Genomic DNA, 26,207 nt, shown 5'->3' on the forward strand with positions numbered 1-26,207 from the left:
ATCAACGCGCAATACACCTCAATGGGCTGCTCAGGATGGTTGAGTTACGCGGGGGATTAATGGCGATGGGCTCGAATCGAATATTGCAGGCCTTTATACTATGGTACGTGGTTTGGCTCCGATTCGATACCAAACAAGGCAATGGCATTTCAGCGCTCCAAAAGGTGGGATGGCGTCCAATGGACCGAAAGCCGCTACGTTCTATTGGCGTTGATACACGATGCTCTACTGCCTTGTTTGATTATGTACAAGCCAGCCCAGATACGCTTAGCATCTGCTTACTGAGCATAGGCATGCCACGGCACATGCAGTCGCGTCGTTCGATGCGCCGTACCTCTCCACGAGCGATCTTCTCAGCGCAGCATGCAGTCCGCGCCACCCTCCTGGCTACCAGCCGCGTATATCTCGACACCTCCTTGAATGCTGTGCAGTTGCACGAGTTCAGGAGTCCCTGACTACCCTAGTCGAGTCTGCTTTGATCTTGATTGCTGACCTTAATGCATGGTTTGGTGACCCATACAGTCCTCTCGACCCACTAGACATGCAGAATTTCTCTTGCGTTCTGGAGTGCATGCTACTGAAGTGGCTGCGCGACAGGGAGCATTTGGTCGCCCCCCTCGAGGATGCCCTGTGCGTTGCACTCTTAATCTTTACTATTCGAGTGACAGAAGCCTTCAGAGGCCGAAACCACGTCCACTTGCTTCATTTTCAAGCGAGCGAACGGCTCGAAAAGGCGCTCAGTGCCACGAGCTGCACCAATTGGCGTTTGTGTCCCGATCTTCTTATATGGATTTTGGCCATCGGTGCCATATCCGCAGAAGGTTCAGCGAAAGGTCCGTGGTTCGCTTATCAGGTATCTCTGGCTTGTGCGGAGTTCCACATTCTAAGCGCAGACGCGCTGCTCGATCGGTTGCGGCTCTGCGGTTGGGTCAGCTTCAAGCTTGACGAAGCTGTAGGCTACCTTTGGGAGCATGTTGTTGATCTCAGGTTAGAGAACCGAAATTTCTCACCGATTCGTGCCTTTACTTATACATGAATATGGATGGTAGGCTCGAGCCCTCCTTCGATGAGAACGCAGCTGGGCCTCTTCAAGGCAAGGTGAACTCGCCAGACTTCACAGATTGGCAGAACATCGATTGGTCTACATTGACAAGTTCAATCACCGAGACAATTACTTCGCCTGGAGGGTTTATGGGCTCGCCCTTCGAGGGAAACAATGGTCTTTTTGAATCCGGAAACGGCTTCGTAAGTGTTTTCCTTGTGATGCTTGCACTGGATTACTCAATGCTTGCTGATGGTTGCTGACGCTTGGCGCTCTAGGTCTTTCCCCACAACAGCCCGTTCTATATGCGGTAGTGTTACAGTGCTATCTGCGAACAGGTCTAATCAAAAGAGAATGTCTAGAATGGGTGATTGATAGAACCCGTCTCGACGGGTACAACCTGGTGGAAGAGTCTTGGGAGGACACCGCTTGGTTCAATCACCCAGCCGACGTCGTAGAGCGTCACATCTCGCCCGCCACGCGTCTCTACCATCCATTCAAACCTCTTTGCGGCCATGGATGCCTCATGACTTCATACCTCGATGGCCGCGCGGTCCGTGATTAGGCCTCAGGTCCTCTTCCAACGACACTATCGCTGCCCAGAGCTGACAGTCCGCCTGTACGACAAGAACGCGCTGGTCGGGCTTCCGATCTTTATGTTCGTCCGCTTGATACTGGACGATATGTATAACAATATAACGTGGTTACGCGAAACTTGCGCATTGCGCCAGACGTCAACAAAGCATTATGAGGTCATTTCCCTTACTCTTATGCGACGCTCCGCTCTCATGGACGCTACTACAGCCATCTAATACCCTTCGGGGAATTCTTACCGATAGCATCTCTAACTGCTAGTACTAAGTTCTAGCTGGAAAAAGATGCTATAAACATAAGCCGGTGCACGGAGCGGTGCGTGCAAATCGGCCACGGCTACAATAGGAAAGAAAATAAAATTCCATTGCTGCCGAAGTTGTCTTCCTAGAAACATAATATGTCATTGGGAGACATGAAAGAAAGGGAAGAAGAGGAAGTTGACATCGGACCAGAACTCCCTGACCCCATTGAGCCTCTTGACACAAAGCACCGACACCACAACCACTTCCGCCGACACACCGTCCGAGTCATAAGCTCCTTGAACCGCGAGAATCGCCATCTCGTCCAAGTGGAGGATCCAGGAAACCACGCCTCTCGACACCTGACTTCGAGTTTGAGTACGTCGGGAGCCAGCTTCGGGACCCACGCCTCACCCTCGGACGCCATGCTCGCCAGCGTTCCGTATATTTTGATATTCCGGAAGAGCTGAAATGGCAGCTACAGGCCATACGAGAAACTCCCGATCCAGCCCCTCGCCGAAAGGCCGAACGATATACTCATATGATTCACCATCGCATTAGCCTTCCCTGGCCTCTTTGTAGGCTTTGAAGACTCCCTCCTTGACCCCAAGATTCGGAGGCAGCCATGCATCACCAACTCGGAAACCCTCGGGGAACGGATCCTGGGGATCAAGAACTACCTGTTTGAAGCTGGTAATCCAACCTCTCCCCTTAACTGCAGGAATGATGGCGTCGTATTCGCCGACCTGTGTCGTTGTCACAATCCGTCCAGTGAATTCCGTATCAATCATACTCTTGTTAATCCAACTCTCGCCAACACTGAGAAGTCCTCGCGCATAGAGAACCGCCATACGTGCACACGTCCCAGTTCCGCAAGGGCTGCGATCGAGCCGGCCGGGCATCACCACCGTAGCATTCTTTGTGACTTTGCAATCGCGAAGTGGGTCTGTCGTCAATGGCATGGTAAAAACAACATTCGTCACCCCCCGGATAGCCGCGTTCTCCGGATGCACCGGCGTGAACTGCTCCCTCACAGCTTTCTTAACCCTCTCCCCCAATTCAACAAGCTTCGTTCCATTTTCATAATGATCTTCCAATCTGAGCCCTACGGCCGAAACATCGACGAACGCAAACATCATCCCGCCGTAGGCGATGTCAACTTTCAGCGTGCCGAGGTCGGGTACGGTAATGGGGATGTCGAGTCCAAATACGAACGACGGCGCGTTTTCAAACTCTACGCTCTTGCACTTCCCGCTTTCGCAGGAGGCGGTTACGGTGACGAGGCCGGCTGCTGTGTCCAACACTACCTTCGTCTCAGGCTCGTCCATCTTCAGCATCCCCGTCTCCAGCAGCGCAGTGACGGTACAAATCGTGTTTGATCCTGACATGGGTACCCACTCCTCTGCCTCCATGATCAAGAACCCCGCGTCTGCCTTGGGGTTGCAAGGCGGGAGGACGAGGTTCGTGCATATTGAGGAGCGGCCGCGGGGTTCATTGAGGAGGAGTTGCCGGATGTGGTCGTTGGTGGACCACATATGTATCATTTTGTCGTACATTGTTTCGCCTGGGACGTCGAGGACGCCGCTGACGACGACGTCGCCGACTTCGCCTTCGGCATGGACGCCGATTACGTCGAGTTTGCGGGAGAAGCGCATGGTGATGGGAGTTGGGAAGTGAGAGGGGAAGTTGGGCTCGGTTCAGAAGCGCAGGGAGATGTCGAGTGGTTGATATTGGAGCGTTTCGTGCTGTTGGAGATGTGTATACTGGAGCACCACGCTATCTACCAGCTTCGTTCAACGTAGACCTTCTTGTAGACAATCCCATACATCGTCGTGCGAGTGTTTGTAAGCAGAACGGCTTACTAACGGCGTGTACCCCACCAAAGTGAATGCTTTGATCTCTACCTGGGGAATTACTTGCAATCTACCCCGTTAACCAATGGAAGTCCCCTTGACTTCGGAATTACCTGCCTTGTGTCTCTCCCTATCGACTTGTGGCTAATAACTCTGTATGTTACCGTGACTTTTGCCCACGCTGGTTAACCTACTCCCAAGCGATCCAAACGGAAACTAACTGAAGGGAAGACGTGGGCCTGAGAGTCGACTAAAGTTTACGGTACCATAGGTACGGTATATTGTAGCTCCTTCGACTACTCCTACCACGCTTTCAGCACTGTGGAAGATGCTTCGTGTACGCGTTCTTTTCACGGTGATGTTACTAGTGCGTGGGAGAAGATTGCTCCGTTTATGAACAGCGTTGTGCTAAGGGACGAGGGTGCGTATCTGTTTCCAAGCAAGGTATACGGACGTTGTGCGTGGATCGAAGGAGCGGAGAATGATAGCGAGGAAGAGACGGTGATACTTGGTGACAGGGCGAGTGCAATCCATCCCAGGGCTTCCTCATCGCGGTATACGAGTACACCAACTAGCATGACTCCTGTACAGCTAGCATAATTCTAGAAATCGAATCGATAGTGACGCAGGCTCACGGCAGATGTGCATCCCAAGTGACATAGGAGAGCACATGAATGACTGAAATGGTATACTGTATGCTCATATGATATGATATGATACGCACGTCTATCTCCCCAAACCAAACCCATATATCCCCCTATCTTAAATGTAAACTCCACCAATGTACACCCTAGGCCTAAATCCAAAGCCTCGTGGGCAAGAAAGTATATACAAAATGGGTATCAGCAAAGCTCAACTCTCCCTCCCTTCAGTGCTTAAACTAAGCTTAGTTTGATCAAGCTCAAACCTAGAAATGGTTACGCAGCCTCCTCCTCTCACGGGCTATCTCCCGCCGAGCCCACCGCTTCGCGGCCGGCGCACCCGTTGCCTGCGCTCCGCCGCCCTGCACGGTGACCATCACGGTCTGCTGCACGGTCTGCTGCACGGTGGCAATGGGGTCGCTCCCATCATCTGTACCGAGCGTTGGCGCGGGCCCGACGCCCGGCACGGTGACGACGTTCGTTGTGTAGATTGTTTCCCAGACGTTGGCGATGTCCGAGTTGGACGCGAGGTCCGTGGGAAGGCTAGTCGGGAAGGTAGGCACCGTGGCGAAGTTTATGGAGGAGAGGCCTGTGCCGGAAGGCATGGTGGGGTAGCCTGTTGAGTTTCCAGCCGGGAAGGAGGGGAGGGGTGCGAGGCTGGGTGAGCCTGTGCCTTGGGGTGCGCCTGAGCCTTGTGCGGCGCCGGGCCAGTTGAAGCCGCCGTCGGCAGCGGGTGTGGAGGCGGGTGCTGGGGCTGAGGAAACGGGCACAGCGACCGAGGGGAGAGCGTCAGAATCGGCGTCAGGGGAACCCTCTGCGCCGCTGTTGCCGCCGTTGCCGCCGCCTTCGCCGTTGGAGCCCCAAGGGCCGACGGGGATGTTTAGGGTGCCGTCGGGGTTTTGCTGGACGGGGGCGCTGGTCGAGAGGGAGGTTGCGGCGGTGGAGTTGTCGACGGGGGCATCGGTGGCAGAGGGCATGGCTTCGAGAGGAGCCGAGGAGACGGGGGCATCGACAGGAGCCTCAGATGATACGGGGGCATCAGATGAGGCGGGAGCATCGACAGGCGTGTCAGTGGCAGCAGGTGCGTCAGTAGAGGCGGGCTGGTCTGCAGGAGCATCAGTGGCGGAGGGCTGCTCCTCAGGGGCCTGGGATTCAGCGGGAGCGGAAGCGGGAGCATCACCCTGCTCGTAGACCTTGAGGGCGTTGACGGTCCAGAAAGCGTTGGTGAACGCATCCGGGTTGTTCTGGACGTAGTCGTTGCAGGTAGACGCCTTGGAGGCGCAAGAGCTAGTGGACCACGTGTTGCCGGCCCAGTCACCGCAGAAGGTGGTGTCGAAGATGATGTTCAGGTCCTTGAAGATGCCGTCGACGTCGCAGGAATCGCTCACCCACTTCGCAGTGGGTTTCCCCCAGCTGCTCGGGTCGGGGTTATCACCCGTGACGCCGTCAGGGACGGAGCCGCGGGGGAAGAACCAGATGGCGATGGCATCCTTGGTCCACTCTGTAGCATAGACACCGCCGCCGTTGTCGTTCAGGCCGGCACCATACGACTTGTTGTCTGGCGACTTGATAGAGCAGCCGGCGTTTTCGGCCTGGCCTTCAGCCTTCACGTCACAGTTCTGAGTCTCGACAGAGCCGGAGAAGAGGCTGGTGTCCGAGCCAACGGCGCAGCCCGTGCTCGTGTGAAGAGTGAGGGCATTGGTCTCCTGCTCGTGCACACCTTCGATGATATCGATCTCACCCTGCATCGGCCAGTTCGGTCCGAACATCCAAAAGCTGCATCCCATGTCAATACCTCTGGTCTACTGTCGTGATTTGAGAGCACTTACGCAGGCCATGTACCACAGCCGAAAGGCATGTGCTCGACATCGATAACCACAAGCCCCTTGTTGTAGAGCGACTTGCTCTCAAGCCTCATACTAGCCCTACCCGCCGGGTCCTTGTTGACAGTATCAACACCCCACTTGACTGGCACTGGCGGTCCCGAAGTGTCAATCAAGTTCGAGGAGCGCGCAGTCGCCTCGTCCACATACTGGACAAACCCATGCGTTGGGTCACCTCCAGTGAAGAAGTTGAAGTGACCGTAAAAGTCGGTCATGTAATCATCCTGGAGCACATAGCCAGCTAGTGCCGGGGCAGCAAACGCCGCGGTAGAAACGATTGTAGAGAAATGCATCGTCAAGATGATTTCGAAGCTGTTTGAAATGAGTGACGTGCGTAAAAACGCAATGTAAAAGAACGAATGAAGGGAAAAGAAGGAACGAAGCAAAGCAAAGATGCTGCTACAGAGTCAGATGTCCTCTACTAAAGAGATGAAGAGTGAGCATAAGCGTGGCCCGCTTGTACATATAGCCTCCTAGGCCCACCGTCCAGACGGACTCTCCAGACTCGCCATCAAGGGTCTGGTTTCCAAACGCAGCGGTGGAGCCGCTCGCGGCTGATGTCCATCGTTCGTTCAAGCATTGTTTCGCATCCGGACTCTAGCCCATCTTCCCGCAAGGGTAGAAAGTAGGTCCTAAGCTCCACCCTCATTACCGTACTGTCCTAAAGATATTCAGGTAAGACGCATGAGCCACTAAGGTGCACGGGTACCCCGGGACGGATAGCTGTCTAAGGCAGGCGCAAAGAAGCGCGGATGTGGAGGTCAGAGGATGCCTGTTTCAAGGACATTGAGCAGGCTGACTTGGGAGCCAGACCGGATGTGAGTGGTGGCTGCATGAAACAGGAACAGCAACGCTTGGAGAGGCACCCTAGGCGAGACAGCGATGACCCTGGGGAAAATCTGCCGGATTGTGTTGAAACAGCGGCAAAGACATGTCAGGTCGCATCGGGGGTGGATTGGTGGAGACACGGTCGGTGGCTTCAGGGCTTAGTTCTTATCCCCGCGTAATTTATGGCTCGTCAGCAACTCAGAGCGAAACCTGCCCTTTCAGGCACTGCACTACGGCTCAAGCGGGCCACTAACGATGAACTACTTGTATGTTAATCTGCGAACGTGGCGAAGCGCCGTAACCTTGAAACCATCTAACGCACCAGCACTTCGCCATCACTACCCCCATCAACTTTCCTGCAGTAGAGTACGCGCTACACTACTTGCTTTAATCTCACACCTCCCAATAACGTAGCGCAACACCATAAACCACATTCACATGATTTCACAGCAGCCGTCTTCCTCGCCAACCACCTCCGGCCGTGGCATGCATCGCCCAAGCCGGACTTCACACAACAACCCTGCGCAGTCTGCGCTTCGGACCTTCCGCAACGCCCCGTAGCTTAGCTAATCCACCGTTCACTCTCCTCTTGGAGCATGATCTGCGCCAGGCCTTCACGGACTGCTGAAGCGCGGGAGGCTGGTTCGTCTCAGGCAACATGAGAGATGTCTTGCGGCCACCAGTCGCATGTGGAAGTCGAGTCCGCGGGTGCGCGCCTCAAACACCAGATGCGATGACCTGGAGAGTTAACGATAGCGAAAAGAAAAAAAAATCGCAGACCTGTCGTGCCAAAGGTAGGTTTAAGCTTCCACCTGGTCTGCGGTGCGACCTCTCGCTCAAGCGGGCGTACCGGATCGCTCCACACCATCAGCACCATATCGCGCGAAGCTCTACGCCCGACGCGACCCAGAGGCACAGTGCAGCAACCTTAATCGCGCGACCGCTTACCCAAGCCCTGCTCGTTTCGTTTTGCTAAAACAAACGCGCTGAAATGGCATTATAGATTAGCACAGCCTCGCGGACAGCTTATAATCTGTTTGATCCCCCTCCCGCGCTCCGTCGCACGCGCGCAGTCCTCGGAGCGCCGGCACACCGAGAAAAGCACGAGATGTGCCGGCGCTGCCGGGGACGACTGATGCCGAGGCGCTGAGAATGCAATGCTATCTATAAGATAGATTTGCTTGCTATACGCGAAGTCCGTTCACTCGGGTCTGAAGTTAGGCGCGCTGTGGACCCCACTCGGCGAGCCTGCGAAGTGCTATTTACCTGTCTGAGTGCGCACGACACTCCATGTCGAAGTTATTTGCACAGAATGGCTCTGTTACTAAACGTTCCGCAGTAGCTGAATGGTATCTATCCCACGTGACCTTTCGTACACCTGGGCACCTGCATCTGGGCAGCAGCTATTCAAACGGACACGATATCTCGATAGCCAGCCGCACAGTCCAGCCCACCCATACCCATCGAACAGCTTCTCAGGTAAACACTCCCATTCAAGCCAATACATAGCTTAAATCAGCGCTACACTTTCCGCTTAACGCTCACCTGCGCCCCTTCACTAAAGTACCACTAAAGTACACCTCGGGCCAACATCGTAGCTATAGCATACGTCCCAACGCGAAACACCTCGCCCTCGCCCCCACCTTGCCCATCTGCCCTTCCGCCAGAACCAACCACAGCCACCTTCTCATCCACTTCAACTCACTCCCATTTCTTCAGAGGCATAAAGTTTTCCACTACCTACTATCCACTTCCTTTTCCATTGTTTACAACACGGCACACCAGCCACACTGCCCTCCCGTCCAACCTGCCCACCCACCTGCCACAATCTCCGTACTCCGACGCCAAGTGTAGACGATCGACGCTGGTGGGGTACAATGGGTTGCTACATTTAGACTCGTCGGCATGTCGCTGCTGTGCGACGGCCGTCCGCGCGGAGGATTTGTTTGTTCGATGCGCATATGCATGTGCCATCACGGGTCTTCGCGGAGGCCTGGCCTCGCGCCAGCCTCGCTCGCGCATCGCATCGTACGTAGGACATCGACTGGGTATATTCCACTCATACTTTTCGCGCTTGTCTAAACGCCCAAACGCCTTACACATCCCATGCCATCTCATCCCTCATCGTACCCCTCATTGCCCCCTCCAACACCCCACTCTCCCTCAACTGCCTGAACAGCTCCGGCTCAAAAACTTGCTGATCGTCACATCCTCCGCGAGCCCCTTGCGCCGGCGCGTCTTCAGCACGAAGTCCCGCGCGGTAGCTTGTGCTGAAGCGGGCTCGAGCGGGCGTAATGTGACGTCCTTGTCGAGCGGGTCGCCGGGGACGATGCTCCAGCGGTCGAAGACGAGGGAGAGCGAGACTTGGCCTTGGGTGTGGATCTGGTTGCATTAGCATTTAACCCTGTCTAAAAGAAGAAAGGGGAAGGAAAGAGGGGAGGGTAAAGGGGAGGGAACTCACGCGCAGATCCGTCTCAAAGCCAAAGGAGTCGATGACGGGAATCAGTCCGCGGACGTTATACAGCGGCGTACCGGCTATAGGCCCATCTTGCAGGACATGCCCTCTCCTTCGCGCAAGCACGGTGTACAGGCTGGACTTCGTGTCCGCGGGCCCGATCATACTGCAGCTGTACACGGGCTCCATGAGGCGCGGGCTCGCCATCAGGAAGCTGGAGTAGCACGCGCGTCTGGCGGTTGGAATGATCTGCCCGCCGCCACGGAAGATAGCTTCAGACGCGAGTTCGACGTCTGTAATGCGGAACTTCGTATTGCGAATGGGTTCTTCGCAGAGGGGGCCTTCGCGGGTTGCCCAGCTGAAGCCCTGGCGGATGGTGTCGCGGACGGAGCGCAGCGACTTGGTATCTACTTCCGAGGGGAGGGTGTCGTTCTGCAGGATATTGGCGCCCATGTCGTCGGGGCCGAACGCCCAGATGTTGCGTGCGGCGAGGAGGTCGTAGCCGTAGTGTTCTTCGAAGAATCTGCCGACGACGCGGACGGGGTCTTTGATGGAGACTTTGCCGGCTTCGATGTCCTCTGCGATGCCTGGGTCGAGCTGTTCTGCGACCATGGTGATCTTGTTTTTCTTGTTGGGGGTGAGGGCGTAGCACTTTATGGCGGACATTTCGACGACGGTCTCGCAGAAGCGAGTCACTGGGTCGGAGATCTTGATTTCCATGTCCGCGTATAGTCGGCGTAGATCGTGGAGTACGCAGTCCATGTACAGTTCGCCAGTGCCGAGGATGACATGTTCGCCGGATTCTTCGACTTTGGTGGTGATGAGCGGATATGACTTGTTGATTTTGCGGAGACCGTCAAGCATCTTGGGGAGTTCAGATGGATTGATGGGTTCGACGGCGACTTTGAAGACGGATTCGAAGAAATGGCGGATCGGGCGGAAGATGTAAGCGTCTTCATCATCTGGTAGCTTTTGCGAGACTATGGTAGCGGTCTTGACTATTGAGTTGTCGACGCCGCCTAGGAGCACCCAGTTACCCGCGGGCACGCCACTCGTCGGAACGTTGTATCTCGACTCGGCAATCCATGTGTCGGTGATGGTGGCGACTACCATGTCTTCTTCGTCTTCGATGGTATAACCTTCTCCGAGCACTCGAACGGAGGTGGCTGTTGTAGCTGTACCGCTCAAAACCCGTCCTAAAGCGTGGAACGACTTTGCGTCTGTGGTGTTGTACAGTTTCGAGACATGGATGACCAGCGGGCCGTTCTGGTCGCACTTCTCCATGGCTTCCGCTGTTTTGGAGTCCAGAGGACCTGTATAATGTCTTTCGAGCATCCTCTTTGCGCCGTCCGCAGGTGATGGAACGTGCTGTGTAATCATGTCCACGAATCCGGTTGAAGGCCCGAAGTACTGTTGACAAACTAACCGCATCAGCTCTTTCGCATCCGTCTTGTATTCTGATGGCTTCAGCCGGATGCCTAGCTGGTCCAGGGTGTCTTTCAGATCTTCTGCGCTCTCGCTAAGCGTATGCGCATAGAGCTTATAGATGGGTTCTAATATCCAGTGCACAAACGAGCGTTTTGAGTCTTCTTCTTGCGCCTTGCGGCTGAACTTGCGACTTCCAGGGTTGTAAAAGACGTCTCCCCAGAGGCGCACTGCAAACTTCTCCACGTCGAGGTTTTTCATAGGCTTGCCGAATCCCGGCGCTTTCGCGGGTCCAGGATAGAATTCGGCATACATTTTCGCAAACGACTGCAGCGTGAAACACCATCGCATGCTCGAACAAGCGAAAGCGACGTTGCCTCTTTCAGGGCTTACACGTCTGCGCTCGCCGCGGCCAGGAATGGTGTTCTCGATGACAGTGTTGACCTCCTCGATGACGTGCTTTATCTTGAAGTATGCGTCGCGCGGGGGCAGTTTCAACTCCAGGATAAGGCGATCCATCTTGTTGACAACCAGTGTCAGAGGCAAATCCTCTAGCACGGCATGCTTGATAGCGAGCTCTGTCGTCACCTGCACGCCCTCGACGACATCGACAACCAGTACCACGCCGTCGACCAACCGCAATGAGGCTGCCACCTCGTCTGCAAAATTGACGTGTCCCGGTGTATCGATGATGTTGAAGAGATGCGACTTCATGGACGTGTTCTGGAGAACAAGCGTCATGGGCGCAGCCTTGATCGAGAGCCCTCGCTCGCGCTCGACCACGTGTACGTCGGTATACCGCAGTTGTTCCTCGCGCTTCTTCCCCCGCTTTGAGTCTAGGCGATCTTGAATGTCGTGTGTCTCCATGACCAGCATATCCATGAACGCCGTCTTTCCGTGGTGCAAATGTCCCGCAATGGCAATGTTCCGTATCTGGTCCGGGTAGTTCATCAAATCTGTCATAAGCTCGCGCGAGTAGTGCACTGGCGGCAGGTCCTCCTCTTGCACTGTAAACTTCTTTTGCACTACGGGCGCAATTATAGGCTGTGACAGGGCCTGCGTATCCTCCTCTTGCACCAAGACTTCGACATCGGGGCCGTATACGTCGGTCGCGGATGGGTAATACTGCTTGTCTTCGTGTAATATGACAGCATTCGAGGGCCCCTCATCCACCTCCATCAGCTGGTCATGCGCCTCCTCTTCTTCGGCCTCATCGTCGAGCACGTAGGCGTCTGCTGCCTCGCCGGTGGACTGCACATCGTCGTCGGACTCGGCTTCGCCGATGAAGTTACCGAACCTGTTACAATTAGAATCGCGAGACCATTCATATCAACAGGCCGCACACTCACTCGTCGTATAGGTCGTCCATGGCTGTGGGGGTGAATGGCCGCAGTTGCGCGCGCGAAGCTTGCATGAGCTACCCAAAATGTTCAGTCTATGTCTTGGCGCGTTCGACTAGGCAGCGGCGAAACGTGACGCCGAGGGAGGAAAGCAAAGGCGGTCAACAATGTCAAGGCTCCGCCCAATCGGAGCCGCTATCGGAGCGAAAAGGTTCAGGAACACCCCACTCGGACTTTTCCTAACATGGACGCCACGACGACTGCTAGACAATTAAAGCAGTTGCCCCTCGCGTGCTGCGGCGTCAATTCACTCTCCCTTCTCGAACCCGTTTTCTAGATACCCAACATGTCTTCTCTTCCTCCTGTCTACATCGTTTCCGCTGTCCGGACGCCTACGGGCCAGTTCTTGGGGTATGTTTGTATCAACGCGGGGAGCTGCATACATGAGCTGATTGTTTTGCCAGCTCACTTTCGAGTCTGAGTGCTACCCAGCTCGGTTCCCATGCTATCAAGGGTACGTGAAATCCAAAATGTTCATTATTACCGAGAATACTGACTGACTTGTGACAGCTGCTGTTGAGCGCGCCGGCCTCAAGTCGGAAGATGTTCAAGAGGTCTTCATGGGCAACGTGCTCTCCGCCAAGTGAGTCTCCAGATCATACAGACATTGGTCACGTTCTGACAACGCATCGCAGCCTCGGCCAGAACCCCGCCCGCCAGTGTGCTCTCGGAGCAGGCCTCCCCGAGTCCGTCGTCTGCACCACCGTGAACAAGGTCTGCGCCTCCTCGATCAAGGCCCTCATCGTCGGCGCCCAAACCATCATCACCGGCAATGCCGACATCGTCGTCGCTGGAGGAGCCGAGAGCATGTCCAACACCCCCCACTACCTCCCCAACCTCCGCACTGGCGCCAAGTTCGGTGATCAGCCCCTCGTCGATGGCCTGCTGAAGGACGGCCTCACCGACGCATACAAGAACGAACATATGGGCGTGCAGGGAGAGGAGTGCGCCGATGACCACGGCTTCAACCGCGAGCAGCAGGACGACTACGCCATCCGCTCCTACAAGAAGGCCAACGCCGCTGCGGACGCCGGCTGGTTTAAGGAGGAGATTGCTCCCATTGAGGTTTCTGGCGGCCGCGGCAAGCCCGCGAAGGTCATCGACCAGGACGATGAGCCCAAGAACGTGAGTCGTCCCAACAACAGGCACATCAGCGACCACTTGGACCGCTCAGTAATCATTTAAGCCGTTCACTAATCTTCACAGTTCAACGAGTCCAAGACCCGCACCCTCCGCCCCTCCTTCAAGCCCAAAGACGGCACCGTCACCGCCGCAAACGCCTCGCCCCTCTCCGATGGCGCCGCCGCCCTCGTCCTCGTCTCCGAAGCCGCCCTCAAGCAGCACAACCTCAAGCCCATCGGCAAGATCCTCGGCTGGGGCGACGCAGCACAGAACCCCTCCAAGTTCACCACCGCACCTGCCCTCGCCATACCCAAGGCCCTCAAGCACGCTGGCGTCGACCAGAGCGCCGTCGACGCTTTCGAGATCAACGAGGCTTTCAGCGTTGTCGCTCTCGCCAACATGAAGATCCTCAACCTGAGCGAGGACAAGGTCAACCTGCACGGCGGCGCTGTTGCGCTCGGCCACGCGCTCGGTGCCTCGGGTGCACGTATCACGACGACGCTGCTTGGTGTGCTGAGGGAGAAGAAGGGCAAGATTGGGTGCGCTGGTATTTGCAATGGTGGTGGAGGTGCGTCGGCGATTGTCGTAGAGTCGCTGGTGTAGAGGAGACGAGAGGATATAATACCCTAATTTGATGGATGATATGTGCATATGATAGATAAAATGAATGGCCGAGGCTTGTTTGGATGACCATATGAAGTGTTCGCAAGATGTGTTCTGAGGGTGGTAATGCAATGTGATGCTATGCTTGAAAGATGGGTTTCTTGTGCATCTTGGGGCGCTACCGCATAGATGGTATGTGTATCACCGCTCTTCTGACGACGATGATCATCACCACGGACCGAATGCGCCGACGTCCCGCGACAGGAAGGTATAAATACCGCCTCAATAGCATCTTTAGCTCTCCACACAACCTCTCAAGGGTTCTCCATGGCCTTGATCAAAAGACCTGGAGATCCGAGTGATGTCCTGTGCGGGCTCTTGGGGACTAAAACCCCACCCCGGTCTTTATATGGCTGGAGGACTGAAAGCGTTCATCGTTCCAGGCATGTCTCCGGCGCTGGGGTGTTAAAAATCAGATTCCTTACCCCATCATGTGGACGACGGCGTGCTTTCAAAAATCCACACTCAATCCACTTCATGGAGGATGCGGAACACTCAAAGCTAGACGGCTTTTCATATGTCCGCGGAAGAAAATCCTGGTACGCCAAGGCGATGTCTCCGGCGCTGGGGTGTTTAAACTCGGCAACAGACGTGCCTATGTGGATGAGGGCGTGCTTTCGAAAGGCAGCCCATTCCAATGTATGGAGCATGTGGGATCCTTAAAGCTAGCCCGCTTTTCGTATGTCTGGGGACTAAAAGTTCTGATCGGCCAGTACGATGTCTCCGGTGTTGGGGTGTCAAAATGATCATCAAGACAATGACATGTGGAAGACGGCGTGCTTCGAAAGGGACATATGTTAACGTCATGGAGAATGCGGAGCACCGCCTGAGTCACATATTCGTCCGTGGACCTGCACTCGAACGCTAATTAGCATTCCGGGGATGTATAGATACCACCTCGATAGGATCTCTGGCTCTGCACAGATTTGAAAGGTGTTCCGTGGGGTTGATCAAAAGTTCCAAGAGATAGGACCATGTCTCGGTTCTTGGGGGGACTAAAGCCCAAGATAGGGAGAGGAATGTGCGGGACTATAAGTGTGGGACCAAGCAGTGATGTGTCCTGCTCTGGGTGTTCAAAAAGAACCTCAAGATGAATCCATGTGCGGGGACTAAAAGCAAACAGACCCTGAGCCATGTGTGGGGGAGAAAGCGTGGGCACAGTAGTACTGTGTCCTGCTTGGGTGCGTTCAAAAAGTCTTCGCGGAAGATATCATGTGGGGACTAAAAGATGAGACTGTGACCTATATCCCCTGCGCCGGATTTCTATAAACGGAAAACCCCGACTAAGCATGTGGGAGAGCGTGTTTCGAAAATTATCTCTTCAACACCGACGCTCGTCGAAGTACATCCCGCCTTACTCAGTGTCACCAACCAGCATGGTCGATTACTCAGCCTCGCTCGTGGGCGTATAAATACCCTCCTAGGTTCTGTCGAAGTCTGCACACAACTCCTCAAGTTCTCTACGAGCGGGACTAAAAAGAGGTCACTTGGCGCAATATGGCTTGGGCTTGGAGAGACTAAAATGCAAGTCAACCAATACCAAGGGTGGAGGACTAAAAGAGGCCATGAAGACATAGAGTCCATGCTGTCCCGGGTGTCCAAAGATGTTGGATAAAAGAGACATGTGTGCGGGACTCGCAAATGGCGTCCCAACCCGACTGTGGCTTCTGCGCTGCGTGTCTCAAGATCGTTACGATGGCGAATATGGGAGAGAGGGTGCTCTGTGGACTAGCGCTTCGATTACTGAGTGCTCGTCGAACTTCAGCCTTCGTCACAAAAAACCATCGTTGCTACCTCAAATACCCCGAGTCTGCCACAAGAGGTATAAAAACCCCATCAACCTGCTACTCTGCACTGTACACAACTCCGAAGGTTGGTTAGGGTCTTGACTAAATCAGCCGCCAAGGACACCATGTCCTGGGCTTTGGGAGACTAAAACATCAGCGAGGCGAATGCATGTGCGGGGGACTAACAGGTATTCCCAAAGCTCAACATGTCTCCTGCTCTGGGTTTGCAAGACCTAGAAATTGGACTGGAGAAGTGTGGAGAACCGAAATCCAGCAAAAGCGGTGCCATGTCTCTTTTCCTGGAGTGTTAAAAAAAAGAGACGCTAGACGACTCATGTGGACGAGAAACCTGTTTGAGCTTCACGCGTACCAGAGCGAGCGCTTGCCGGATACTGTACAATTTCAATGTCCATCTCTGAGCCGAATTTCAAGCAGCTGTTTCCCATGGGGAATGCATATAATTACATCCTCAACTTCTACTCTCGATCTACACAGCATCTCGAAGACGTTTCCGAGCTCGTCTAAAAACATAGAGCAGCCCTGATCATGTCTTGTGCTGGGCTCTGGGAGACCAAAACTGATCAACAAAGAGATTATGTTCGGGGACTAGAAAGCAGTTCAACAATCTCTTATGTGTCTTGCTCCGGGTCTGCAATACCTCGATGGACGAAACAATGTAGAGAGCCAAATTCAGACAAGAACGCAGCCATGTCTCTGTTCCTGGTATTTCCAAAAAACACTGACTGAGAAGGGTCATGTAGACCGAAGCCTTTCTGAACTTCGTCTCTACAACTGCATGCTCCGTCTCCCAACCAGATGACAAGCCGTCTTACAGGGCGAATGTATAAATTCATCCTCAAGTTCTGCTCACACTCCGCACTCTGCATCTCAAAGCTTTCCCAAGCTTGACTAAAACCTCCCAAGCACCACTATATGGTTTGGTCCGCGTTCTGGGAGACTAAACAAGTATGAGAGGAAGCTCATGTTCGGGGACTGAAAACCCGTTCAAGAATGACCATGTGTCCCGCTCCGGGTCTACAAGTCGATGGCAAGAACACGATGTGTGCGGGAGGTTCAAGGGATGGCGGGATGGGACTATGTTCTGTCCGGGGTGTCTGCACACAACCTGCACTCAGCATCTCAAAGGCTTTCCTAAGTCTGACTAAAGCCACCAAAACGTTGCTACATGGCTTGTGCTGAGCCCTGGGAGACCAAAACGGAGAATCGAAAAAGACATGTCCGGGGACTAAAAGCCCGATCAAGATTATCTGTGTCCTGCTCCGGGTCTGAAAGTTGATGGCAAGAACACCATGTTTGCGGGAGGTTAGTGGGATAGTAGGACAGGTCGATGTGTTCTGGCTGGGGTGTTAAGAAAGGGTGGGGCCGAGGACATATGTGGGCGAGAGGTCGTCCTGAGCCTCGGCTCCATAATAGCGGACGCTCGCAACTTGGAGTCTGTGATTTTGGTATCTGCTGTTTGAGCGGTGCGTTCGTTCCATGGCGCAGGCAAGTCACAGGACGAGGGTGCGGGCTCGCTCGTTGTTGCCTTTACCCGAACGTTTGTGACTGGTTTCAGTGCTCAAGGGTTCGCCTCGAGTTGTTACAACGCACGGATATGCTTCTGTAACGGGTGAGATCTGGTTTCTGTATGGTAGTGTTTGCACCCTTGGCTTCGGGCCGAGGTGTGTCACGTCAAATTAGGTTTATCTGAACAAGTAGAACACCAGATTATCCCAATCACGGTCATTCAAGTCTCTCTCCTTACGATCATCGCCTGGAGCAATCTCATGTCGAAGGCTCATTGCTTTGTCAATTTGCGTCTGCGCCTCGTCCTCGTTATCATCACCACCTTCACGCAAAAGCGTACGACCTAGCTTCCAGTATCCGCGAGCTGCGATTGGCTTGAACCACTTGTCTTCACCAATGAAGGAGACTATCTTCTCTAGAAGGGTACTGATCATTGTTAGAGTATACATGCCAGTGGACCGATATACTTACCGTGCTTCTTTGTATCGTTCACGGTCGAACTCATCGCAAGCGAGACGGTAGTACGCAGTGAGCGATGCAAGAGATCGATCTCCGGTAGTTTTGGGAACCACCTTTTCGGCGCGTTGATTGTAGTCATACGATTCGTTCTTCTTGTCTTGAGCCCGCCGAACGTGCCCCAAGCAGGTAAGTATCATTCCCGTTCTGAACTGGTCAGCGCTTTCTCCGGAAATCGATTTGCCTTTGCGACGTACTCGTAGGTCTTAGTGTCATCTGTGCCAAGCTTGTTTTCTCTTTGCTCAAGAATGGGAGAGATCAGACTGTCTGCAAGATCGGCTTGCCCTCCAAACGCATAGATGAGTGCTCGATGGAACCATGGGAATGGGAAGGGTAACTCTCCAGGTGGAGTCCTTTTTGTGATGATATCGCTCGAAACCTCCCACGAGCGCAATGCCTTTTTCTCGTTCGGAATACGCATTAGAGCCCGACCGTACTCATTGTAAGCAATGGGTAGGGTATCAATGTCTTCCTTGAGTTGATGTTTCGCAATGCGTTCTACGAGCAGCTCGATCCACTTCTTCGTGCAGCTAACGCCCTTCTCAGTGCCAAGATAGCTTCCTATGATGCCCTGGAAACGGTAGCTATCTGACAAGATCTTGCTTCTGTCGTTCTCGTCTTCATCGTTTCCTTCGATGGCCGCAATTCTTTGGGCTAGAACAGCATAATCGTCGCCTGTTACTAGGCCATAGCCCGTTTCTTGGAGCTGATATGTCCTGTGGTTCTCAGTTTCGATTTTTAAACATGTTGAATGACTTACCAACTAGCCTCATTGAAGATTGATGCGATCGTGAGTGAGGGCTTGACCTTTTCCACTCCACGTTCTTTGAGTACCGTCCGCAAGCGAGAGACGTGGGGTTGATATAGCTGAACTTTATGTAGCCGTTCAACTTCATTCAGATTCCTGTTGTCAATAAACGGCCAGACAGCGCTTTGAAGTACTGTTGCTGCGCTGAAGACGTCCTTGAACAGAGCTAGACCTAGCTTTCCGCATACCGCGTCCTGGACTATGCGATGAACATGAAGACCAGTCAACTCATTATTCCAAGTGACAAGAGAGGATCTCAAGAGTGCCTCTCCAGAGTCATAGTACTGTATCATATCCGAAGGATAATCTGCCAGTCGAACTTTCTCTGCGCCTTTTGTCAACATCTCATCAAGTATGGAATCACCATCGAGCATTGAGAGAACTCGTAGGAGAGAGAGGGAGTCCGGTGGCAAACTCTCAATGTTCCTTGAACTCCGTTCCAGCATCTCTTCCACGCTACTGAGAGTGTTGGATGTGTCGATATTCGGTTTTGGTCGTTGATACGCCATACTCTCTACCTTGGAGTCAGCTTCCAAACTTCTCGAAGATAGGGATCTCTTGAACTATTTGTTTCATCTCCTCGTATGGGCACCCAATAACTCTTCGTTTCCGATTTGAGACGTGGCATGGATTCAGCTTTCCCACGTTGAAGCAACGCTTTTCAAAGGCATATACACTCACAATCGTTTCAATTCGTCATGAGTGCCCCAGCTGTCCGGAAGATGCGAATTGGTGATAAGGCGTCTTTCTAGATGGATAAGACTGGTGCTTCGAGCTATAACCTTGAAAGCCACTGAACTTCACAAGTATACCAGGAAGTCCTTGCGTAGGAAGTGCTTCGGGAGGTCCTTCGGCAAGAGTTTCAGGATCTACTTGCAGAGGTCCCGTCATATATTTGCTATAGAAGCGAGGAGTGGATGACCGTGCTTACTGACGAAATAATGAACCGGTGCGGGGAAGAACCAAACACCAAGAAGCGCTCCGTGCGGCTTAAACTCATCACATCATACAACGAGTGCGGTGCGACGGTAACGCGTGGCACTTTGTGCCCAAACAGAACCCCACTTCTCAAGTAAATACCCTGCGTGGGGAGGATCGAAAGACGAACACAAGCCCAGCGAAAGAACGAAGTACGTCGCCGGATTGGGAGAAGACGGTCCTTAGAAGAGTACACTTCAGCTGCTCCTCCGCCTCTGCACATTTCTTTAATTGTTTACCTCACTAAAATACACGAAGCAAAACCTTATGCCTCTTGCTCTGGAGACTAGAAGGATGTCGGCATAACCTTGCATATGAGGCGGTACGGAAATTGTATGCACAAAGAGCAATGTCGTGTGTCTTAGGTGTTCAAAAGGTAGTACTTGAAGATGATGTGGACAAGTCCATGCTACCGACACATGCAGTGCTACGTGCTCTTAGCAGACTCCGCACAACACAAACGATGCTTCCTGGCTTGACTAAAGGGATTTGGCCAAACAGTCATGTCTTATTGGAAAGCCAATCTCGACAAGTTCAAGTGTGGAGGGTTCCCAGCCCGGAAAATCAGTTCGATGTGATTGTTCTGTTCAGTGGGTGTCTCGTCAGCCTATGTATGCAAACGTAGACAAGTATTCCTATCAAGCACGGCGCTGCCTTGCTTGCACAAGCGCTGCGCAGAATTTCGAAGACACTCCCTTCAACTTGGGTGGACCTCTCCAAAGAAGGAGGCATATACTGCGCTTGTGGGGAATCCTGAAAAGCTCAAGCTTGAATGTGAAGGCAAATGTGGACCATATACGAATATTCGATGATTTTATGCGGCCTGTGTTAGGCGTTCCAAGAACAAGAATGCTCATGCAGTTGCAGGATTCTGGCTCGGTTCGAGAGCTGAATACGAAAGAACTCGTGTTCAGCTTGCCCAGGTGTCACCACCCGCCCTAGGTCAGAAGTAGGCAAGGGAGCCTGACTAAATACGAGTATCCTCCGTGTACCAGAACCTGCTGCACAATGCAATCCACATGAATCTGCATGCTGAAGTCTTAGAAGATGTCCAAATTTGACTACAAGTCTTGTGCACTGCCGTCGTCAACGACGCATATTCGCCTACTTCAGCTCCGCTTAGCCGAACCGACAACGACTCCCAAGAGTACCACGTCGCCTTCAAACGGCAGCCTTGTTTGCGAGCTTTTGACGACACCTATAGCAGCACCACTGAAATTCAAAGCTCTCTCGTACACCTGGGGGACCGCAGAGAAAACAAGTTTCCTCAAATTGAACAGAACCCAGCTCAACATCACCCCATCCCTTCACACTGCTCTTCAATACATCGCCAGTCAACAGGAGGACATCTATCTATGGGTCGATCAAGTCTGTATCGATCAGAGCAATGGCGCCGAAAAATCAGAACAGGTGCTACTAATGTCCGACATATACCGCAAAGCTGAGCAAACCCTCGTCTGGCTTGGTCCCGCCGCAGATAGATCAGACGAACTGATGGACCTGTGGCTGGACATCGGGCAGAAGGCGGAGAAAACTGCAGGTGGCTTGGAATCCTACTTTACGAAGGAGAAAATTCACCGTCTACTCGAGATCATGGAAAGCCGTTCGGTGGACGATCCTTTGACGGAACCGTATCACCAGCTCGTCGATGAAGCGCGGCCTCGATTCGAGGACTTGATGCAGGCGATCGTTGATCTGGATGAGAGACCCTGGTTCCATCGTGTCTGGATTGTGCAGGAGGTCAGCTTGTGCCCGGACACGGTCCTCGTCTGCGGACACAAGATCGTTCCTGTGGATTTTGTCAGACAAGCGAGCAACATATTTGCGGCAGCGTTGAAGCAATCTATGAGGTCGAATCCAGGAATTAGCTTTGCCCAGCTCGCTTTGCAAGCACAGTCACACCGTTTGGGGCCGCTACTGAGTACTCGAAAGCGCCGTCAAAGGTACGCAAACAGCAAAGGGGAGGGAGAAGAGCTTTTCCACTTGCTTAGAAAGCTCTTTGTTGAAAGCGATACGAGAGCAACGCAAAATCGGGATCGTATATATGGGCTACTCGCTCTGGCTGTTGATGCCGAGCAGCTGGGGATAAGGCCCGACTATACGACCTTGAATGTCGCTTCAATCTTCACGCATGTGGCTCGAGCAATGATCCGACAGGGACGCATTGAGATCCTTAGCTTCTCCCAGTTCCCGAAGGAGAAAGATATTGAAGGACTACCAACTTGGGTTCCGGACTGGCGGCCAAATCTTGCGCCGTCATATTACACCATCTTTGAATCTGCAGAGGAGCACCTGTTGGGTGCATCTGGCAGCACTCAGGTCTCTATGTTGCCGAAAATGGTTCAAGATGTTCTTAGTATCCGGGGGTACTTGATTGATTCAATCGAGGAAGTGGGGAATGTGTGGCATGCTTCGGACGATCACGCATCATACCTCCACCTTTTCAAAACACTTCAAGAGTTCTGCAGTAAGTCTGCCACCAAGGACGAACTTATCTACGAGAACCCACTCCGACGAGCCGAAGCGACATGGCGAGTGCCGATCGGAGATCTGTACTGGGATCCTGAGGTTGACTACATTCGTGCCAGGAAGCCACTCGTTGAAGATGCATATCACGAATGTGTGAAGATCTCCGAAATAATAGTGGCAGGAGAGCGGCAGTTGACTGCTGAGGAGATACGCCGGTCTCCATCTGGGAGATACCGTAATAGCATGAGTGGTATGGACGGGAAGCGGCTATATATCACTCGCCGAGGATATCTCGGTATGTGTCCTGATCCAGCAGTTGCAGGTGACTCGGTGGTTGTCTTCTGTGGTGCTAGGCTTCCGTACGTTTTGAGAGCACGGGGCGAAGAAGACAGGCATACCTTCTTGGGCGAGGCCTATTGTCATGGAATGATGGATGGGGAGGTTTTGGGACGTGAACGAGAAAGAACCTTTTTCATTGAGTAGGGAAGCAAAATCTCTAGAACGGAATATCATGGGCGGAGGGGTACATCTGAACTTGGAGTCATGTGACCTGCTTCGCACCTGGACCTACCCGTGGGCCCTTAGCTTGATATCGAGATGGAGGATTTCTGAGAGTCTATTTAAAGCCTACGTTTCCTTTGGCACGGCCTGCACCTTCCAGAACGTTCTCCTAAGCTTGAACAAAACTATCACCGCTGCGGAGTATGTCTTGTGCGCCAAAGACCAAAGATGTATGTCGAAACACACATGTGCAAGGGGCCCCAGAGATTAGCTCCACCATTTCATAGTGGCCGCGTATGTGGACTTCAGATCATGAGCTTGATTAATCATGAGAAGAGCAGGAGATTGGAAGCACTCGCACCTGACTAAAACCGACTCAAAGACAGACAATGTCCTTCGCTCCGAGATTCTAGGACATCACCGGTCATTTTTATGCGGAGGACTGAAGCACATCGCAGCCAGATTCTGTGTCCTGCGCGATGACGTACATTCAAAATATCCACATCTGCGTGGTCGCCCTCTGTTATGCGCTCTACTCTCGACACAAAACATAGAGTTTGAACACCTTTATGCGGAGTCTCAAACAAGACAACAATTGTACCATGGCGCCTGCGCTGGAAACCCCAAGCTTTTCAACCATAAAAGCATGGATAAGAAGGTGACTTGAATCTCCTTATCTTTGCTCAAGATGGTTTTACGACAGTATCACATCCCTTCTTCTGAAGCACCAAAAGATCCCAGAACCTCGGCATGTGGGGCTCAGAAGCATTCACAACCCTACTTGGGTCCTGCCCTGGGTATTCAAAATCGTCAGAACATCAGGGAATGGAGGATAGCTACAGCCTGAGGACCATAAAGCCTGTAAATAGCCTCGACCAAGACATCGTACTACACTTTCATGTACTTTGCTCCAGAGCACTCAAAATCACACCACCACCCAATATGTTCGGAAGTCCAGATATCTGATCGGAAAGCCATGATTCTGGCTGGTCGTGTTATAGAAACCCAATAAGATTCACGGAGGCGTGATCTTGATACAATATATACGGCTACGCTAGGGTAACTCAAAACACTTCGAATGGACCGGCTCCTCTTCCAAAGATGCTGCCTGTGCATATTTAGTAGGGTGTGGTTACAGAGAAATGAGGCGGTCTCTGGTGAACTTGCAGGCTTGTCCACGGTCATGAAAGAAAATTCGTTTTCCGGTCTCACTATGTCTCCGCTTCGGAGACTAAAAGCGAATTGAATCACATCTCATGGGCAGAGATCTCGAAAACGAGTACAAGAAACTTCATGTTGGCTGCTTTTCGTGTCGAAATCGAACGTCCGTGACAGGCTTGATGTCACTCTAGAGACATGTTTCCCTCTCGTCTGTCGTCTTTGCTTACAATCGAAAACGAGGACAATCACTGCAATGCGTGGACGACCAAAACAGTGACATGTCATGTGGTCCCTCTACCGTCCCAAAGTCCAGAAGTGCACGGAGAGGAGCCACGCAAGGTGAACTTTTAACTTACCTAGACAGTACTTGACTATCTTAGCTTTTATGTTCACTACTCGAGGGGTCTAAAGATCTTGTAGATCTCAAAGTCTGCATTCGTCTACACATGGGAGGACAATCCGCTCGACGACTACGACCAAGATTGAGCCATGTTGCGAGAGGAAAAGACCACACGGCGGATATGAACATGTTGGTGGGATCTCTATGTTTTGTATTTCTTCAATAAAAGCATCTATAACACCAACGGGCCTTCGCCTTGTCGGGGACCTTGCCGTACTGCACCAAAGATGTAGCAAGTCTCACATTGTGTCTGGGAGCTTCAACTCAAAACAACCAACTACGATGGACTACGATGGACGGAGCCACAGGGCGCCATACAAAGACCAGTCTCAGGCCTGCCTTCTCTCCACACACGCCCCTGCAGTTTCCGAGTAGATTTGAAATCGCTGCAGCCACATCCGATGTCTTTCGGAAGACTTCACAAGAAGGAACAGCTTCTGGCATGTGGGCCCATTCGTTGTCTACAGATTCAGAAGACGACCTCATATGTTGAGTGGGTGTGTGCTTCCGCTTCTGAGCAACAAGGCTTTCTTGCTCTTTCGGGTCGCAGAAACGCCACGCCTCGGAAAAGTGTCATTCATGTGGGCCTTCCGCTGTCTGAAATTACTCCAACCTCTGTACCATGCTGCGCCGGTGTCCGCGTGCGCTCGCATTTTCAGAAAGAAAGAAAAACCGCATTCAACACACTCAAGTCACAATGGCCAGCTGTCTATGTATTTAGGTCTGTTGGAGTCAATACTCGAATGGGTGGGAAATATGGGAAGAACTCCGCTGTCTACAAACTCCAGAAGATAATGTGGCATGTTGCGCTTGTGTGTGCGCCCGTCCCTGAACCATGGCGAAGCAACATCTTCGTACTAAGACTGCAACATAAAATGCTATGGCTTGCTTTGTGTGGATACCAAAAAGCGCGACAAACACTTTGATGTGCGGAAGTTGGACGCGGTTGTTCTCTAGATAAGTTCAAGCCGCTCTCCAAGCGATTATTTCGAACTGTGAGGATCGGTCCTCGGGTCTTGAAAGAGGAAAGAGCAGCAGTTTATGTCTCGGTGTCGTGTAGTGACTAAACGCAATTGAAGAAAGTGACATGTGCTGGTTTCGGACGTCATCGCTTTTAAAACTTGTCAATGCGGACTTCTGGCGATTACAGTCCAGCTGTGAACATCCCTCACTCGGATACTAAAAATCGCCGTCCAAGATTTTATGTGTTCTGTTCTGTTGGAGATCAAAGAGACGTACTCAAACAGTATGTGCTGGCGATGCTCTCCGCACTTCGACAAACGTGCACACCAGAAGTGCATGTCCGAAATCTCGGAGTCGACTTGTCCATGTCCAGACTTAACTTACCACACACTCTCCCTTTGCAAAAGTTTTGCGCAATCAATGTATGTTGGCGTAATTACACCATAAACTGCTGCAACTTCCGCTCGTGGCTCTTCCTCTGCGTCATGGTTTTACACATCCACAACAGAGCCCGTAAATCGTATCATTTTTTTCCGGAAATACCACTGGTGGCCCATCATTGTAGGAGCCGGATTGGAAGTCATCGACTGTACTTCCCTTAAGAACTTTCCCGCCGATGCACAAAGATCGGATATTCCCGTCCATGTCGACTCTTCCATCGCAGCGGTGGTGGTGATGAGCACCATCTTTCCACTCAATGATAACTATACGTGTATCTTGAGACCAATGCATAAAGCGTGAACTTTTCGATCGTTCTAGCCATTCAAAATTCAAAACTGCCGGAGGTTGATAAAAGCCTGCGATACTCGACTTCAATCAGTCGGGATGTTAGGTGTCAGCTCTGCGAGCTCCAGCATCCAAAAGTACATGCACCGGGATCACTGAATGATGCTTGTAGTTGTCTTTCTACTCTTCCTGCCACGTGACAGTGAGCGATTCTGAGATACGGCGC

At 52.6% G+C, this 26,207-nt stretch overlaps 8 protein-coding genes across 8 annotated transcripts; 3 read left to right on the forward strand and 5 right to left on the reverse strand.

Annotated features, from left to right (window-relative positions):
- Positions 1 to 1,038: 1,038 nt before the first annotated feature.
- On the forward strand, positions 1,039 to 1,356 carry N0V89_012021 (uncharacterized protein; the record flags this gene model as incomplete). The annotated part of the gene is made up of 2 exons (XM_056220746.1): positions 1,039 to 1,245; positions 1,321 to 1,356. The coding sequence occupies 2 exons, from the start codon at positions 1,039 to 1,041 to the stop codon at positions 1,354 to 1,356; spliced, it is 243 nt and encodes an 80-aa protein (XP_056066049.1).
- Positions 1,357 to 2,432: 1,076 nt separating this feature from the next.
- Positions 2,433 to 3,530, reverse strand: N0V89_012022 (uncharacterized protein; the record flags this gene model as incomplete). Its single annotated transcript, XM_056220747.1, has 1 exon — positions 2,433 to 3,530. The coding sequence occupies one exon, from the start codon at positions 3,528 to 3,530 to the stop codon at positions 2,433 to 2,435; it is 1,098 nt and encodes a 365-aa protein (XP_056066050.1).
- A 1,105-nt stretch (positions 3,531 to 4,635) lies between these two features.
- N0V89_012023 (uncharacterized protein) lies at positions 4,636 to 6,545 on the reverse strand (the record flags this gene model as incomplete). Its single annotated transcript, XM_056220748.1, has 2 exons — positions 4,636 to 6,145; positions 6,199 to 6,545. The coding sequence occupies 2 exons, from the start codon at positions 6,543 to 6,545 to the stop codon at positions 4,636 to 4,638; spliced, it is 1,857 nt and encodes a 618-aa protein (XP_056066051.1).
- A 2,698-nt stretch (positions 6,546 to 9,243) lies between these two features.
- Positions 9,244 to 12,329, reverse strand: N0V89_012024 (uncharacterized protein; the record flags this gene model as incomplete). Its single annotated transcript, XM_056220749.1, has 3 exons — positions 9,244 to 9,462; positions 9,542 to 12,257; positions 12,310 to 12,329. 3 exons carry the CDS (start codon positions 12,327 to 12,329, stop codon positions 9,244 to 9,246), a joined length of 2,955 nt encoding a protein of 984 aa, XP_056066052.1.
- A 317-nt stretch (positions 12,330 to 12,646) lies between these two features.
- ERG10_2 (erg10, acetyl-CoA C-acetyltransferase) lies at positions 12,647 to 14,085 on the forward strand (the record flags this gene model as incomplete). The annotated part of the gene is made up of 5 exons (XM_056220750.1): positions 12,647 to 12,711; positions 12,765 to 12,814; positions 12,871 to 12,943; positions 12,996 to 13,485; positions 13,567 to 14,085. 5 exons carry the CDS (start codon positions 12,647 to 12,649, stop codon positions 14,083 to 14,085), a joined length of 1,197 nt encoding a protein of 398 aa, XP_056066053.1.
- Positions 14,086 to 17,635: 3,550 nt separating this feature from the next.
- N0V89_012026 (uncharacterized protein) lies at positions 17,636 to 17,964 on the reverse strand (the record flags this gene model as incomplete). Its single annotated transcript, XM_056220751.1, has 3 exons — positions 17,636 to 17,885; positions 17,931 to 17,937; positions 17,961 to 17,964. 3 exons carry the CDS (start codon positions 17,962 to 17,964, stop codon positions 17,636 to 17,638), a joined length of 261 nt encoding a protein of 86 aa, XP_056066054.1.
- Positions 17,965 to 18,111: 147 nt separating this feature from the next.
- On the reverse strand, positions 18,112 to 18,748 carry N0V89_012027 (uncharacterized protein; the record flags this gene model as incomplete). Its single annotated transcript, XM_056220752.1, has 2 exons — positions 18,112 to 18,681; positions 18,740 to 18,748. 2 exons carry the CDS (start codon positions 18,746 to 18,748, stop codon positions 18,112 to 18,114), a joined length of 579 nt encoding a protein of 192 aa, XP_056066055.1.
- Positions 18,749 to 20,808: 2,060 nt separating this feature from the next.
- Positions 20,809 to 22,713, forward strand: N0V89_012028 (uncharacterized protein; the record flags this gene model as incomplete). Its single annotated transcript, XM_056220753.1, has 1 exon — positions 20,809 to 22,713. The coding sequence occupies one exon, from the start codon at positions 20,809 to 20,811 to the stop codon at positions 22,711 to 22,713; it is 1,905 nt and encodes a 634-aa protein (XP_056066056.1).
- Between the last annotated feature and the right edge of the window lie 3,494 nt (positions 22,714 to 26,207).

This window comes from Didymosphaeria variabile, assembly GCF_027946475.1.
Source record: "Didymosphaeria variabile strain IMI 356815 chromosome Unknown scaffold_9, whole genome shotgun sequence".
In the NCBI taxonomy this organism is placed as follows: Eukaryota; Fungi; Ascomycota; class Dothideomycetes; order Pleosporales; family Didymosphaeriaceae; genus Didymosphaeria; species Didymosphaeria variabile.